Genomic DNA, 16472 nt, shown 5'->3' on the forward strand with positions numbered 1-16472 from the left:
TATAGTGTACAGGGTGGTAGAGTAGTGTATAGTGTATAGTGTAGTAGTGTATAGTGTATAGTGTAGTAGAGTAGTGTATAGTGTACAGGGTGGTAGAATAGTGTATAGTGTATAGTGTAGTAGAGTAGTGTATAGTGTATAGTGTAGTAGAGTAGTGTATAGTGACAGGGTGGTACAGTAGTGTATAGTGTATAGTGTAGTAGAGTAGTGTATAGTGTATAGTGTAGTAGAGTAGTGTATAGTGTATAGTGTAGTAGAGTAGTGTATAGTGTATAGTGTAGTAGAGTAGTGTATAGTGTAGAGTGTGGTACAGTAGTATATAGTGTACAGGGTGGTAGAGTAGTGTATAGTGTAGTAGAGTAGTGTATAGTGTATAGTGTAGTAGAGTAGTGTATAGTGTAGTAGAGTAGTGTATAGTGTACAGGGTGGTAGAGTAGTGTATAGTGTACAGGGTAGTAGAGTAGTGTATAGTGTATAGTGTAGTAGAGTAGTGTATAGTGTATAGTGTAGTAGAGTAGTGTATAGTGTATAGTGTAGTAGAGTAGTGTATAGTGTATAGTGTAGTAGAGTAGTGTATAGTGTATAGTGTAGTAGAGTAGTGTATAGTGTATAGTGTAGTAGAGTAGTGTATAGTGTAGTAGAGTAGTGTATCGTGTATAGTGTAGTAGAGTAGTGTATAGTGTATAGTGTAGTAGAGTAGTGTATAGTGTATAGTGTATTAGAGTAGTGTATAGTGTATAGTGTGGTAGAGTAGTATATAGTGTACAGGGTGGTAGAGTAGTGTATAGTGTATAGTGTGGTAGAGTAGTGTATAGTGTATAGTGTAGTAGAGTAGTGTATAGTGTATAGTGTGGTAGAGTAGTGTATAGTGTACAGGGTGGTAGAGTAGTGTATAGTGTACAGGGTAGTAGAGTAGTATATAGTGTATAGTGTGGTAGAGTAGTATATAGTGTACAGGGTGGTAGAGTAGTGTATAGTAGAGTAGTGTATAGTGTATAGTGTGGTAGAGTAGTGTATAGTGTATAGTGTAGTAGAGTAGTGTATAGTGTATAGTGTAGTAGAGTAGTATATAGTGTACAGGGTGGTAGAATAGTGTATAGTGTATAGTGGAGTAGAGTAGTGTATAGTGTATAGTGTAGTAGAGTAGTGTATAGTGTATAGTGTGGTAGAGTAGTGTATAGTGTACAGGGTGGTAGAGTAGTGTATATTGTACAGGGTGGTAGAGTAGTGTATAGTGTAGTAGAGTAGTGTATAGTGTATAGTGTGGTAGAGTAGTATATAGTGTACAGGGTGGTAGAGTAGTGTATAGTGTAGTAGAGTAGTGTATAGTGTATAGTGTAGTAGAGTAGTGTATAGTGTATAGTGTAGTAGAGTAGTGTATAGTGTAATAGAGTAGTGTATAGTGTATAGTGTAGTAGAGTAGTGTATAGTGTATAGTGTAGTAGAGTAGTGTATAGTGTAATAGAGTAGTGTATAGTGTATAGTGTAGTAGAGTAGTGTATAGTGTACAGGGTAGTAGAGTAGTGTATAGTGTATAGTGTGGTAGAGTAGTGTATAGTGTATAGTGTAGTAGAGTAGTGTATAGTGTACAGGGTGGTAGAGTAATGTATAGTGTATAGTGTAGTAGAGTAGTGTATAGTGTATAGTGTAGTAGAGTAGTGTATAGTGTACAGGGTGGTAGAGTAGTGTATAGTGTACAGGGTGGTAGAGTAGTGTATAGTGTACAGGGTAGTAGAGTAGTATATAGTGTATAGTGTAGTAGAGTAGTGTATAGTGTATAGTGTAGTAGAGTAGGGTATAGTGTAGTAGAGTAGTGTATAGTGTACAGGGTGGTAGAGTAGTGTATAGTGTAGTAGAGTAGTGTATAGTGTACAGGGTGGTAGAGTAGTGTATAGTGTACAGGGTAGTAGAGTAGTATATAGTGTATAGTGTAGTAGAGTAGTGTATAGTGTACAGGGTGGTAGAGTAGTGTATAGTGTACAGGGTAGTAGAGTAGTGTATAGTGTATAGTGTAGTAGAGTAGTGTATAGTGTATAGTGTAGTAGAGTAGTGTATAGTGTAGTAGAGTAGTGTATAGTGTACAGGGTGGTAGAGTAGTGTATAGTGTAGTAGAGTAGTGTATAGTGTACAGGGTGGTAGAGTAGTGTATAGTGTACAGGGTAGTAGAGTAGTATATAGTGTATAGTGTAGTAGAGTAGTGTATAGTGTAGAGTGTGGTACAGTAGTATATATTGTACAGGGTGGTAGAGTAGTGTATAGTGTATAGTGCAGTAGAGTAGTGTATAGTGTATAGTGTAGTAGAGTAGTGTATAGTGTAGTAGAGTAGTGTATAGTGTACAGGGTGGTAGAGTAGTGTATAGTGTACAGGGTAGTAGAGTAGTGTATAGTGTATAGTGTAGTAGAGTAGTGTATAGTGTATAGTGTAGTAGAGTAGTGTATAGTGTACAGGGTAGTAGAGTAGTGTATAGTGTATAGTGTGGTAGAGTAGTGTATAGTGTATAGTGTAGTAGAGTAGTGTATAGTGTACAGGGTGGTAGAGTAATGTATAGTGTATAGTGTAGTAGAGTAGTGTATAGTGTATAGTGTAGTAGAGTAGTGTATAGTGTAGTAGAGTATTGTATAGTGTACAGGGTGGTAGAGTAGTGTATAGTGTATAGTGTAGTAGAGTAGTGTATAGTGTACAGGGTGGTAGAGTAATGTATAGTGTAGTAGAGTAGTGTATAGTGTATAGTGTAGTAGAGTATAGTGTACAGGGTGGTAGAGTAGTGTATAGTGTATAGTGTAGTAGAGTAGTGTATAGTGTATAGTGTAGTAGAGTAGTGTGTAGTTTGGAAGTGTGGTAGTGTACAGCGTGGTAGTGTAGAGGGTGCAGGGTGGTAGTGTAGTGTATAGTGTAGTAGAGTAGTGTACAGTGTGGTAGAGTAGTGTACAGCGTGGTAGTGTGGTAGTGTAGAGTGTGTAGGGTGGTAGTGTACAGCATGGTAGTGTATAGTGTAGTAGTGTACAGTGTGTAGGGTGGTAGTGTACAGCGTGGTAGTGTAGAGGGTGCAGGGTGGTAGAGTAGTGTATAGTGTAGTAGAGTAGTGTACAGTGTGGTAGAGTAGTGTACAGCGTGGTAGTGTGGTAGTGTAGAGTGTAGAGGGTGTAGGGTGGTAGTGTACAGCGTGGTAGTGTATAGTGTAGTAGTGTAGAGGGTGTAGGGTGGTAGTGTACAGCGTGGTAGTGTATAGTGTGGTAGTGTAGAGGGTGTAGGGTGGTAGTGTACAGCGTGGTAGTGTATAGTGTAGTAGTGTAGAGGGTGTAGGGTGGTAGTGTACAGCGTGGTAGTGTATAGTGTGGTAGTGTAGAGGGTGTAGGGTGGTAGTGTACAGCGTGGTAGTGTATAGTGTGGTAGTGTATATTGTGGTAGTGTAGAGTGTGTAGGGTGGTAGTGTACAGCATGGTAGTGTAGAGGGTGCAGGTTGGTAGAGTAGTGTATAGTGTAGTAGAGTAGTGTACAGTGTGGTAGAGTAGTGTACAGCGTGGTAGTGTAGAGTGTGTAGGGTGGTAGTGTACAGCATGGTAGTGTATAGTGTAGTAGTGTAGAGGGTGTAGGGTGGTAGTGTACAGCGTGGTAGTGTATAGTGTAGTAGTGTAGAGGGTGTAGGGTGGTAGTGTACAGCGTGGTAGTGTGGTAGTGTAGAGGGTGTAGGGTGGTAGTGTACAGCGTGGTAGAGTAGTGTACCATGTGGTAGTGTATAGTGTGGTAGTGTAGAGGGTGTAGGGTGGTAGTGTACAGCGTGGTAGTGTATAGTGTGGTAGTGTATAGTGTGGTAGTGTAGAGGGTGTAGGGTGGTAGTGTACAGCGTGGTAGTGTATAGTGTGGTAGTGTATAGTGTGGTAGTGTAGAGTGTGTAGGGTGGTAGAGTAGTGTATAGTGTAGTAGAGTAGTGTACAGTGTGGTAGAGTAGTGTACAGTGTGGTAGAGTAGTGTACAGCGTGGTAGTGTGGTAGTGTAGAGTGTGTAGGGTGGTAGTGTACAGCATGGTAGTGTATAGTGTAGTAGTGTAGAGTGTGTAGGGTGGTAGTGTACAGCGTGGTAGTGTATAGTGTGGTAGTGTAGAGGGTGTAGGGTGGTAGACTAGTGTATAGTGTATTAGAGTAGTGTACAGTGTGGTAGAGTAGTGTACAGCGTGGTAGTGTGGTAGTGTAGAGTGTGTAGGGTGGTAGTGTACAGCATGGTAGTGTATAGTGTAGTAGTGTAGAGTGTGTAGGGTGGTAGTGTACAGCGTGGTAGTGTAGAGGGTGCAGGGTGGTAGAGTAGTGTATAGTGTAGTAGAGTAGTGTACAGTGTGGTAGAGTAGTGTACAGCGTGGTAGTGTGGTAGTGTAGAGTGTGTAGGGTGGTAGTGTACAGCATGGTAGTGTATAGTGTAGTAGTGTAGAGTGTGTAGGGTGGTAGTGTACAGCGTGGTAGTGTATAGTGTGGTAGTGTAGAGGGTGTACGGTGGTAGAGTAGTGTATAGTGTAGTAGAGTAGTGTACAGTGTGGTAGAGTAGTGTACAGCGTGGTAGTGTGGTAGTGTAGAGTGGTAGTGTACAGCGTGGTAGTGTATAGTGTAGTAGAGTAGTGTACAGTGTGGTAGAGTAATGTACAGCGTGGTAGTGTGGTAGTGTAGAGTGTGTAGGGTGGTAGTGTACAGCATGGTAGTGTATAGTGTAGTAGTGTAGAGGGTGTAGGGTGGTAGTGTACAGCGTGGTAGTGTATAGTGTAGTAGTGTAGAGGGTGTAGGGTGGTAGTGTACAGTGTGGTAGTGTAGAGGGTGTAGGGTGGTAGTGTACAGCGTGGTAGAGTAGTGTACCATGTGGTAGTGTATAGTGTGGTAGTGTAGAGGGTGTAGGGTGGTAGTGTACAGCGTGGTAGTGTATAGTGTGGTAGTGTATAGTGTGGTAGTGTAGAGGGTGTAGGGTGGTAGTGTACAGCGTGGTAGTGTATAGTGTGGTAGTGTATAGTGTGGTAGTGTAGAGTGTGTAGGGTGGTAGAGTAGTGTATAGTGTAGTAGAGTAGTGTACAGTGTGGTAGAGTAGTGTACAGTGTGGTAGAGTAGTGTACAGCGTGGTAGTGTGGTAGTGTAGAGTGTGTAGGGTGGTAGTGTACAGCATGGTAGTGTATAGTGTAGTAGTGTAGAGTGTGTAGGGTGGTAGTGTACAGCGTGGTAGTGTATAGTGTGGTAGTGTAGAGGGTGTAGGGTGGTAGAGTAGTGTATAGTGTAGTAGAGTAGTGTACAGTGTGGTAGAGTAGTGTACAGCGTGGTAGTGTGGTAGTGTAGAGTGTGTAGGGTGGTAGTGTACAGCATGGTAGTGTATAGTGTAGTAGTGTAGAGTGTGTAGGGTGGTAGTGTACAGCGTGGTAGTGTAGAGGGTGCAGGGTGGTAGAGTAGTGTATAGTGTAGTAGAGTAGTGTACAGTGTGGTAGAGTAGTGTACAGCGTGGTAGTGTGGTAGTGTAGAGTGTGTAGGGTGGTAGTGTACAGCATGGTAGTGTATAGTGTAGTAGTGTAGAGTGTGTAGGGTGGTAGTGTACAGCGTGGTAGTGTATAGTGTGGTAGTGTAGAGGGTGTACGGTGGTAGAGTAGTGTATAGTGTAGTAGAGTAGTGTACAGTGTGGTAGAGTAGTGTACAGCGTGGTAGTGTGGTAGTGTAGAGTGGTAGTGTACAGCGTGGTAGTGTATAGTGTAGTAGAGTAGTGTACAGTGTGGTAGAGTAATGTACAGCGTGGTAGTGTGGTAGTGTAGAGTGTGTAGGGTGGTAGTGTACAGCGTGGTAGTGTATAGTGTAGTAGTGTAGAGTGTGTAGGGTGGTAGTGTACAGCGTGGTAGTGTATAGTGTGGTAGTGTAGAGGGTGTAGGGTGGTAGAGTAGTTTATAGTGTAGTAGAGTAGTGTACAGTGTGGTAGAGTAGTGTACAGCGTGGTAGTGTAGTAGTGTATAGTGTGTAGGATGGTAGTGTACAGCGTGGTAGTGTATAGTGCAGTAGTGTATAGTGTGTAGGGTGGTAATGTACAGCGTGGTAGTGTATAGTGTGGTAGTGTAGAGGGTGTAGGGTGGTAGTGTACAGTGTGGTAGAGTAGTGTACAGCATGGTAGTGTATAGTGTAGTAGTGTATAGTGTGTAGGGGGGTAGTGTACAGCGTGGTAGTGTACAGCATGGTAGTGTATAGTGTAGTAGTGTATAGTGTGTAGGGTGGTAGTGTACAGCGTGGTAGAGTATAGTGTAGTAGTGTAGAGGGTGTAGGGTGGTAGTGTACAGCGTGGTAGTGTATAGTGTAGTAGTGTATAGTGTAGTAGTGTATAGTGAAGTAGTGTATAGTGTGTAGGGTGGTAGTGTACAGCGTGGTAGAGTATAGTGTAGTAGTGTATAGTGTAGTAGTGTATAGTGAAGTAGTGTATAGTGTGTAGGGTGTTAGTGTACAGCGTGGTAGAGTAGTGTATAGTGTGGTAGTGTAGAGGGTGTAGGGTGGTAGTGTACAGCATGGTAGTGTATAGTGTAGTAGTGTAGAGTGTGTAGGGTGGTAGTGTACAGCGTGGTAGTGTATAGTGTGGTAGTGTAGAGGGTGTAGGGTGGTAGACTAGTGTATAGTGTAGTAGAGTAGTGTACAGTGTGGTAGAGTAGTGTACAGCGTGGTAGTGTGGTAGTGTAGAGTGTGTAGGGTGGTAGTGTACAGCATGGTAGTGTATAGTGTAGTAGTGTAGAGTGTGTAGGGTGGTAGTGTACAGCGTGGTAGTGTAGAGGGTGCAGGGTGGTAGAGTAGTGTATAGTGTAGTAGAGTAGTGTACAGTGTGGTAGAGTAGTGTACAGCGTGGTAGTGTGGTAGTGTAGAGTGTGTAGGGTGGTAGTGTACAGCATGGTAGTGTATAGTGTAGTAGTGTAGAGTGTGTAGGGTGGTAGTGTACAGCGTGGTAGTGTATAGTGTGGTAGTGTAGAGGGTGTACGGTGGTAGAGTAGTGTATAGTGTAGTAGAGTAGTGTACAGTGTGGTAGAGTAGTGTACAGCGTGGTAGTGTGGTAGTGTAGAGTGGTAGTGTACAGCGTGGTAGTGTATAGTGTAGTAGAGTAGTGTACAGTGTGGTAGAGTAATGTACAGCGTGGTAGTGTGGTAGTGTAGAGTGTGTAGGGTGGTAGTGTACAGCATGGTAGTGTATAGTGTAGTAGTGTAGAGGGTGTAGGGTGGTAGTGTACAGCGTGGTAGTGTATAGTGTAGTAGTGTAGAGGGTGTAGGGTGGTAGTGTACAGCGTGGTAGTGTGGTAGTGTAGAGGGTGTAGGGTGGTAGTGTACAGCGTGGTAGAGTAGTGTACCATGTGGTAGTGTATAGTGTGGTAGTGTAGAGGGTGTAGGGTGGTAGTGTACAGCGTGGTAGTGTATAGTGTGGTAGTGTATAGTGTGGTAGTGTAGAGGGTGTAGGGTGGTAGTGTACAGCGTGGTAGTGTATAGTGTGGTAGTGTATAGTGTGGTAGTGTAGAGTGTGTAGGGTGGTAGAGTAGTGTATAGTGTAGTAGAGTAGTGTACAGTGTGGTAGAGTAGTGTACAGTGTGGTAGAGTAGTGTACAGCGTGGTAGTGTGGTAGTGTAGAGTGTGTAGGGTGGTAGTGTACAGCATGGTAGTGTATAGTGTAGTAGTGTAGAGTGTGTAGGGTGGTAGTGTACAGCGTGGTAGTGTATAGTGTGGTAGTGTAGAGGGTGTAGGGTGGTAGAGTAGTGTATAGTGTAGTAGAGTAGTGTACAGTGTGGTAGAGTAGTGTACAGCGTGGTAGTGTGGTAGTGTAGAGTGTGTAGGGTGGTAGTGTACAGCATGGTAGTGTATAGTGTAGTAGTGTAGAGTGTGTAGGGTGGTAGTGTACAGCGTGGTAGTGTAGAGGGTGCAGGGTGGTAGAGTAGTGTATAGTGTAGTAGAGTAGTGTACAGTGTGGTAGAGTAGTGTACAGCGTGGTAGTGTGGTAGTGTAGAGTGTGTAGGGTGGTAGTGTACAGCATGGTAGTGTATAGTGTAGTAGTGTAGAGTGTGTAGGGTGGTAGTGTACAGCGTGGTAGTGTATAGTGTGGTAGTGTAGAGGGTGTACGGTGGTAGAGTAGTGTATAGTGTAGTAGAGTAGTGTACAGTGTGGTAGAGTAGTGTACAGCGTGGTAGTGTGGTAGTGTAGAGTGGTAGTGTACAGCGTGGTAGTGTATAGTGTAGTAGAGTAGTGTACAGTGTGGTAGAGTAATGTACAGCGTGGTAGTGTGGTAGTGTAGAGTGTGTAGGGTGGTAGTGTACAGCGTGGTAGTGTATAGTGTAGTAGTGTAGAGTGTGTAGGGTGGTAGTGTACAGCGTGGTAGTGTATAGTGTGGTAGTGTAGAGGGTGTAGGGTGGTAGAGTAGTTTATAGTGTAGTAGAGTAGTGTACAGTGTGGTAGAGTTGTGTACAGCGTGGTAGTGTAGTAGTGTATAGTGTGTAGGATGGTAGTGTACAGCGTGGTAGTGTATAGTGCAGTAGTGTATAGTGTGTAGGGTGGTAATGTACAGCGTGGTAGTGTATAGTGTGGTAGTGTAGAGGGTGTAGGGTGGTAGTGTACAGTGTGGTAGAGTAGTGTACAGCATGGTAGTGTATAGTGTAGTAGTGTATAGTGTGTAGGGGGGTAGTGTACAGCGTGGTAGTGTACAGCATGGTAGTGTATAGTGTGTAGGGTGGTAGTGTACAGCGTGGTAGAGTATAGTGTAGTAGTGTAGAGGGTGTAGGGTGGTAGTGTACAGCGTGGTAGTGTATAGTGTAGTAGTGTATAGTGTAGTAGTGTATAGTGAAGTAGTGTATAGTGTGTAGGGTGGTAGTGTACAGCGTGGTAGAGTATAGTGTAGTAGTGTATAGTGTAGTAGTGTATAGTGAAGTAGTGTATAGTGTGTAGGGTGTTAGTGTACAGCGTGGTAGAGTAGTGTATAGTGTGGTAGTGTAGAGGGTGTAGGGTGGTAGTGTACAGCGTGGTAGAGTAGTGTATAGTGTGGTAGTGTTGAGGGTGTAGGGTGGTAGTGTACAGCGTGGTAGTGTACAGCGTGGTAGTGTATAGTGTAGTAGTGTAGAGGGTGTAGGGTGGTAGTGTACAGCGTGGTAGAGTAGTGTATAGTGTGGTAGTGTAGAGGGTGTAGGGTGGTAGTGTACAGCGTGGTAGAGTAGTGTATAGTATAGTAGTGTAGAGGGTGTAGGGTGGTAGTGTACAGCGTGGTAGTGTATAGTGTAGTAGTGTAGAGGGTGTAGGGTGGTAGTGTACAGCGTGGTAGTGTGGTAGTGTAGAGGGTGTAGGGTGGTAGTGTACAGCATGGTAGTGTATAGTGTAGTAGTGTATAGTGTAGTAGTGTAGAGGGTGTAGGGTGGTAGTGTACAGCGTGGTAGTGTGGTAGTGTAAAGGGTGTAGGGTGGTAGTGTACAGCGTGGTAGTGTAGAGTGTGGTAGTGTAGAGGGTGTAGGGTGGTAGTGTACAGCGTGGTAGTGTAGAGTGTGGTAGTGTAGAGTGTGTAGGGTGGTAGTGTACAGCGTGATAGAGTAGTGTATAGTGTGGTTGTGTACAGGGTGTAGGGTGGTAGTGTACAGCGTGGTAGAGTAGTGTATAGTGTGGTAGTGTAGAGGGTGTAGGGTGGTAGTGTACAGCGTGGTAGTGTACAGCGTGGTAGTGCATAGTGTAGTAGTGTAGAGTGTGTAGGGTGGTAGTGTACAGCGTGGTAGTGTAGTGTACAGCGTGGTAGTGTAGAGGGTGTAGGGGGGTTAAATAGGGTACTCACAGTCGAGCCAGAGCCTCATTCTTCTGGAACAGGAGTTCAGGGAGCTGAGTGAGACGGTTCCTGTTCAGACGACTGTTCAGAAGGACAGAACACATTAGAAACCAGACCCACACCATTACATTATAGCTTTCTATCTAACAGGAAGACTGTCTCCCCTGTGTCTGTGTGTCTGTGTGTCTGTGTCTGTGTGTGTGTGTGTGTGTGTGTGTGCTCACAGTCTCTCCAGTTCCTTCAGATCATCAAATGCTCCTCTCTCAATGTTGCTAATCTGGTTCTCCATCAGGTGACTGAAGAGAATGAGAGAAGGATGGAGAGGAAGGATGGAGGAAGAGAAAGGGAGGAAGGATGAAGAGAGAGGGAGGGAGGAAGGATGAAGAGAGAGGGAGGAAGGAGGAAGAGAGAGGGAGGAAGGTTGGAGGAAGAGAGAGGGAGGAAGGATGGAGGAAGAGAGGGAGGAAGGATGGAGGAAGAGTTAGGGAGGAAGGATGGAGGAAGAGAGAGGGAGGAAGGATGAAGGAAGAGAGAGGGAGGAAGGATGGAGGAAGAGAGAGGGAGGAAGGATGAAGAGAGAGGGAGGAAGGATGAAGAGAGAGGGAGGAAGGATGAAGAGAGAGGGAGGAAGGATGAAGAGAGAGGGAGGAAGGATGAAGAGAGTAAAGAGGTAGAAGAAAAAATACCGTATTTTAGGGATCTCAACACAGCCCAGAAAACATCATGTTAACGTGACGTATAACTTCTGACTGCTGTCTGCTGTCTGCTGTCTGCTGTCTGCTGTCTGCACGGGGCAACACTTGATACGTTATCTCCCTGACAGCATTCAGTCTGACATCAACTGTCTGGACAGACACAGGGACAGGCACAGGGACAGACACAGGGACAGACACAGGGGCAGACACAGGGACAGACACAGGGACAGACACAGGGACAGACACAGGGACAGACACAGGGACAGACACAGGGACAGACACAGGGACAGACACAGGGACAGACACAGGGACAGACACAGGGACAGACACAGGGACAGGACGGTAACTAACCCAAGGAGATGTTAGTAGTAACTATTAGTTTCACGTTGAGGATTTTAACCCACTATCACACACACACCTGTACAGCTAACCTTGTGGGGACACACAATTCAGTCCCATTCAAAATCCTATTTTCCCTAACACTTACCCTAACCTTAACCTAATTCTAACCCTAAACCACCCTAGAAATAGCATTTGACCTCGTGGGGACTAACAAAATGTCCCAGTTGGTCAAATATTTGTTTGTTTTCTATTCTGGTCCCCACAAAATTAGTTAAACACGTACACACACACACACACACACACACGATAACACACACACGTGTCCATCACTGTCACACAGACAACAGTGTATGTCGATAACAGTGTCAGTCTAACACAGCAACCTGAGACAACCAATCCCCTTCCTTCCCTGGGGTATTGTACTTCCACCCAGCTCAACGGTATCTGGAAGAGCAGATGGGAGGCCTGTGTGTTCTGTTGGTAGAGTCAGTCAGTTGCTTTACCAGCAGTGTAATAAACACTCACTGTGTACGATAACCTCTGTATTAAAGCTGAGATCTGCAGAAGGTGAAACAGCGCCACTGGTCACATTAGTTATAGTTTTTGGTTTGTTTATGAGTGGGAGGAGAGGAGCATCCAGCAGCATGGTCAAAACATATCCTAGTACATTTTACATTTACATTTAAGTCATTTAGCAGACGCTCTTATCCAGAGCGACTTACAAATTGGTGCATTCACCTTATGACATCCAGTGGAACAACCACTTTACAATAGTGCATCTAAATCTTTTAAGGGGGGGGGGGGGGTCAGAAGGATTACTTTATCCTATCCTAGGTATTCCTTGAAGAGGTGGGGTTTCAGGTGTCTCCGGAAGGTGGTGATTGACTCCGCTGTCCTGGCGTCGTGAGGGAGTTTGTTCCACCATTGGGGTGCCAGAGCAGCGAACAGTTTTGACTGGGCTGAGCGGGAACTGTACTTCCTCAGTGGTAGGGAGGCGAGCAGGCCAGAGGTGGATGAACAGCAGTATATAGTCTGCTGTTGTTGCAGGTAGCCTAGCGGTTAAGAGCAATGGGCCAGTAACCAAAAAGGTCACAGGTTCAAATCCCCGAGCCAACTAATTGAAAAATCGGTCTATGTGCCCTTGTACAAGGCACTTACCCCTAATTGCTCCTGTAACTGACTGTAAGTCTCTCTGGATCAGAGCGTCTGCTGAATGACTCACTAACTGTAAGTCTCTCTGGATCAGAGCGTCTGCTAAATGACTCACTAACTGTAAGTCTCTCTGGATCAGAGCGTCTGCTAAATGACTCACTAACTGTAAGTGACTCTGGATCAGAGCGTCTGCTAAATTAATCACTAACTGTAAGTGACTCTGGATCAGAGCGTCTGCTAAATGACTCACTAACTGTAAGTCTCTCTGGATCAGAGCGTCTGCTAAATGACTCACTAACTGTAAGTCTCTCTGGATCAGAGCGTCTGCTAAATGAATCACTAACTGTAAGTCTCTCTGGATCAGAGCGTCTGCTAAATGAATCACTAACTGTAAGTGACTCTGGATCAGAGCGTCTGCTAAATGACTCACTAACTGTAAGTCTCTCTGCATCAGAGCGTCTGCTAAATGAATCACTAACTGTAAGTGACTCTGGATCAGAGCGTCTGCTAAATGAATCACTAACTGTAAGTGACTCTGGGTCAGAGCGTCTGCTAAATGAATCACTAACTGTAAGTGACTCTGGATCAGAGCGTCTGCTAAATGACTCACTAACTGTAAGTGACTCTGGATCAGAGCGTCTGCTAAATGACTCACTAACTGTAAGTGACTCTGGATCAGAGCGTCTGCTAAATGAATCACTAACTGTAAGTGACTCTGGATCAGAGCGTCTGCTAAATGACTCACTAACTGTAAGTCTCTCTGGATCAGAGCGTCTGCTAAATGACTCACTAACTGTAAGTGACTCTGGATCAGAGCGTCTGCTAAATGACTCACTAACGGTAAGTCTCTCTGGATCAGAGCGTCTGCTAAATGACTCACTAACTGTAAGTCTCTCTGGGTCAGAGCGTCTGCTAAATGACTCACTAACTGTAAGTCTCTCTGGGTCAGAGCGTCTGCTAAATGACTCACTAACTGTAAGTCTCTCTGGATCAGAGAGTCTGCTAAATGACTCACTAACTGTAAGTCTCTCTGGATCAGAGCGTCTGCTAAATGACTCACTAACTGTAAGTCTCTCTGGATCAGAGCGTCTGCTAAATGACTCACTAACTGTAAGTCTCTGGATCAGAGCGTCTGCTAAATGACTCACTAACTGTAAGTCTCTCTGGGTCAGAGCGTCTGCTAAATGACTCACTAACTGTAAGTCTCTGGATCAGAGCGTCTGCTAAATGACTCACTAGCTGTAAGTCTCTCTGCATCAGAGTGTCTGCTAAATGACTCACTAACTGTAAGTCTCTCTGCATCAGAGTGTCTGCTAAATGACTCACTAACTGTAAGTCTCTCTGGATCAGAGCGTCTGCTAAATGACTCACTAACTGTAAGTCTCTCTGGATCAGAGCGTCTGCTAAATGACTCACTAACTGTAAGTCTCTCTGCATCAGAGTGTCTGCTAAATGACTCACTAACTGTAAGTCTCTCTGCATCAGAGTGTCTGCTAAATGACTCACTAACTGTAAGTCTCTCTGGATCAGAGCGTCTGCTAAATGACTAAAATGTTAAATGCAATAGCACAAATGGACGTGGCCAACCCCACTACGAATTCCAGATTTAAGGTACGTTCCACCGTTCAGACCTGCAAAATGCAAATACAAATCCATAATAAAGTTCTGAACCGTTTCGAAACACAAAAAAGTGCCGGTCCTTTCTTTTCCTTTTTCAACCCGGGAAATCAACGTCATTTTTACATTTAGCTCATTAAATGACTACACCGTGGTAGAATCACTACACTGTGGATAGAGCAGCTTTCTGTGGACCGGGAAAGCTAGTTGTTTAAACTTTATGGACTTGATGGACACACAAGTGTAGGCCACGAGATCCGACTGATATTTTGCAGGTGGGGAGCGAGAGAGTGGGGGGTCTGGCTTGAAGCACTGGGCATCATGATACGTTTCAAGTTTCAAGTTTCTAATGTCACGTGCACAAGTACAGTGCAACGACCTTCCTGCATGCACTTTCCCAACAGTGCAGTCATCAATATGATGTGTATTATAATGTGTTTAGGACATTAGTAGTGGACCTGTCATTACTTCACCGGAAAGTATTCAGGACCCTTCACATGTTACGTTACAGCCTTAAGAACAACCATCTCTGCAGCCCTCCACCAATCAGGCCTTTATGGTAAAGGCACATGACAGCCTGCTTGGAGTTTGTCAAAAGGCACCTAAAGGACTCCCAGACCATGAGAAACAAGATTCTCTGGTCTGATGAAACCAAGATGGAACTTTTTGGCCTGAATGCCAAGCGTCACGTCTGGAGGAAACCTGGCACCATCCCTACGGTGAAGCATTGTGGTCGCAGCATCCTGCTGTGGGGATGTTTTTCAGCGGCAGGGACTGGAAGACTAGTCAGGATTGAGGGGAAGATGAACAGAGCAAAGAACAGAGAGAGCTTTGATGAAAACCTGCTCCAGAGCGCTCAGGACCTCAGACTGGGGCGAAGGTTCACCTTCCAACAGGACAACGACCCTAAGCAACACAGCCAAGACAACACAGGAGTGGCTTCAGGACAATTCTCTGAATGTCTTTGTGCGGCCGAGCCAGAGCCCGGACTTGAACCCGATCTAACATCTCTGGAGAGACCGGAAAATAGCTGTCCAGCGACGCTCCCCATCCAACCTGACAGAGCTTGAGAGGATCTGCAGAGAAGAATCGGAGAAACTCCCCAAACACAGGTGTGCCAAGCTGAAAGAAAGTCATTAACCGGTTCTCATGCTTTTAAAATAATGGTTCTGTTCCGGACCACTAGAGATCCCCTTTGCTCCCGGTTCTGTTTCCGTTCCTTGAAAAATGTCATTATTTTCCGGTTCTGTTCCTTGAACCAGTTCCAACTCCTGGTAATAGTAATATTGAGTGTAGTAAGCCCTCACTGGAAATAAATAAAACTAATTTTCAAAACTACTTGCACACAGAACACCCAGCTGGTGATATTACTGAGTAGAACAATCCTTCTACACCAGACGGACAACATTACCTACATCCTTCATTCCTATACATTTCAAAGCAATAAAATGCCAACAAATCTTAGTGTAGTGAAGGATGGGACTTACAGAACTCTGAGGTGTTTGAGGCCAGAGAAGTCTGTCTTGCTGATGGTCGTCAGGTTGTTCCCATTTAGATCACTGGATGAGAGGAAGAAAACACACAGAATATTAGCAAACATGTTGGTCATAAACACAGTCACACTATATAAACACATTCATACTATATAAACACATTCATACTATATAAACACATTCACACTATATAAACACATTCACACTGTATAAACACAGTCACACTATATAAACACATTCACACTATATAAACACATTCACACTATATAAACACATTCATACTATATAAACACATTCACACTATATAAACACATTCACACTATATAAACACAGTCACACTATATAAACACATTCACACTATATAAACACATTCATACTATATAAACACATTCATACTATATAAACACATTCATACTATATAAACACAGTCACACTATATAAACACATTCATACTATATAAACACATTCATACTATATAAACACATTCACACTATATCAACACATTCATGCTATATAAACACATTCATACTATATAAACACATTCACACTATATAAACACATTCACACTATATAAACACATTCACACTATATCAACACATTCATACTATATAAACACATTCACACTATATCAACACATTCATACTATATAAACACATTCACACTATATAAACACATTCACACTATATAAACACATTCACACTATATAAACACATTCACACTATATCAACACATTCACACTATATAAACACATTCACACTATATCAACACCTTCACACTGTATCAACACATTCACACTATATCAACACATTCATACTATATAAACACATTCACACTATATCAACACATTCATGCTATATAAACACATTCACACTATATCAACACCTTCACACTGTATCAACACATTCACACTATATAAACACATTCACACTATATAAACACATTCACACTACATCAACACATTCACACTATATAAACACATTCACACTATATAAACACATTCACACTATATCAACACATTCACACTATACAAACACATTCACACTATATAAACACATTCACACTATATCAACACATTCATACTATATAAACACATTCACACTATATCAACACCTTCACACTGTATCAACACATTCACACTATATAAACACATTCACACTATATAAACACATTCACACTATATAAACACATTCACACTATATCAACACATTCATACTATATAAACACATTCACACTATATCAACACCTTCACACTGTATCAACACATTCACACTATATAAACACATTCACACTATATAAACACATTCACACTGTATAAACACATTCACACTGTATAAACACATTCACACTGTATCAACACATTCATACTATATAAACACATTCACACTATATAAACACATTCACACTA

General features: G+C 43.4%; 1 protein-coding gene across 2 annotated transcripts in view; it reads right to left on the minus strand.

Annotated features, from left to right (window-relative positions):
• Window positions 1-16472, minus strand: part of LOC139544764 (slit homolog 1 protein-like) — a 122200-nt gene that overhangs the window by 91581 nt on the left and 14147 nt on the right. For both annotated transcript variants that reach the window (XM_071351985.1, XM_071351984.1), the window contains exons 2-4: window positions 15062-15133; window positions 9993-10064; window positions 9778-9849 (exon numbers count right to left, since the gene is read on the minus strand). In XM_071351985.1, coding sequence (XP_071208086.1) covers window positions 9778-9849; window positions 9993-10064; window positions 15062-15133 — 216 coding nt within the window. The remainder of the gene's footprint in view (window positions 1-9777; window positions 9850-9992; window positions 10065-15061; window positions 15134-16472) is intronic.

The sequence above is a fragment of the Salvelinus alpinus genome, chromosome 2 (genome assembly GCF_045679555.1).
Source record: "Salvelinus alpinus chromosome 2, SLU_Salpinus.1, whole genome shotgun sequence".
In the NCBI taxonomy this organism is placed as follows: domain Eukaryota; kingdom Metazoa; phylum Chordata; class Actinopteri; order Salmoniformes; family Salmonidae; genus Salvelinus; species Salvelinus alpinus.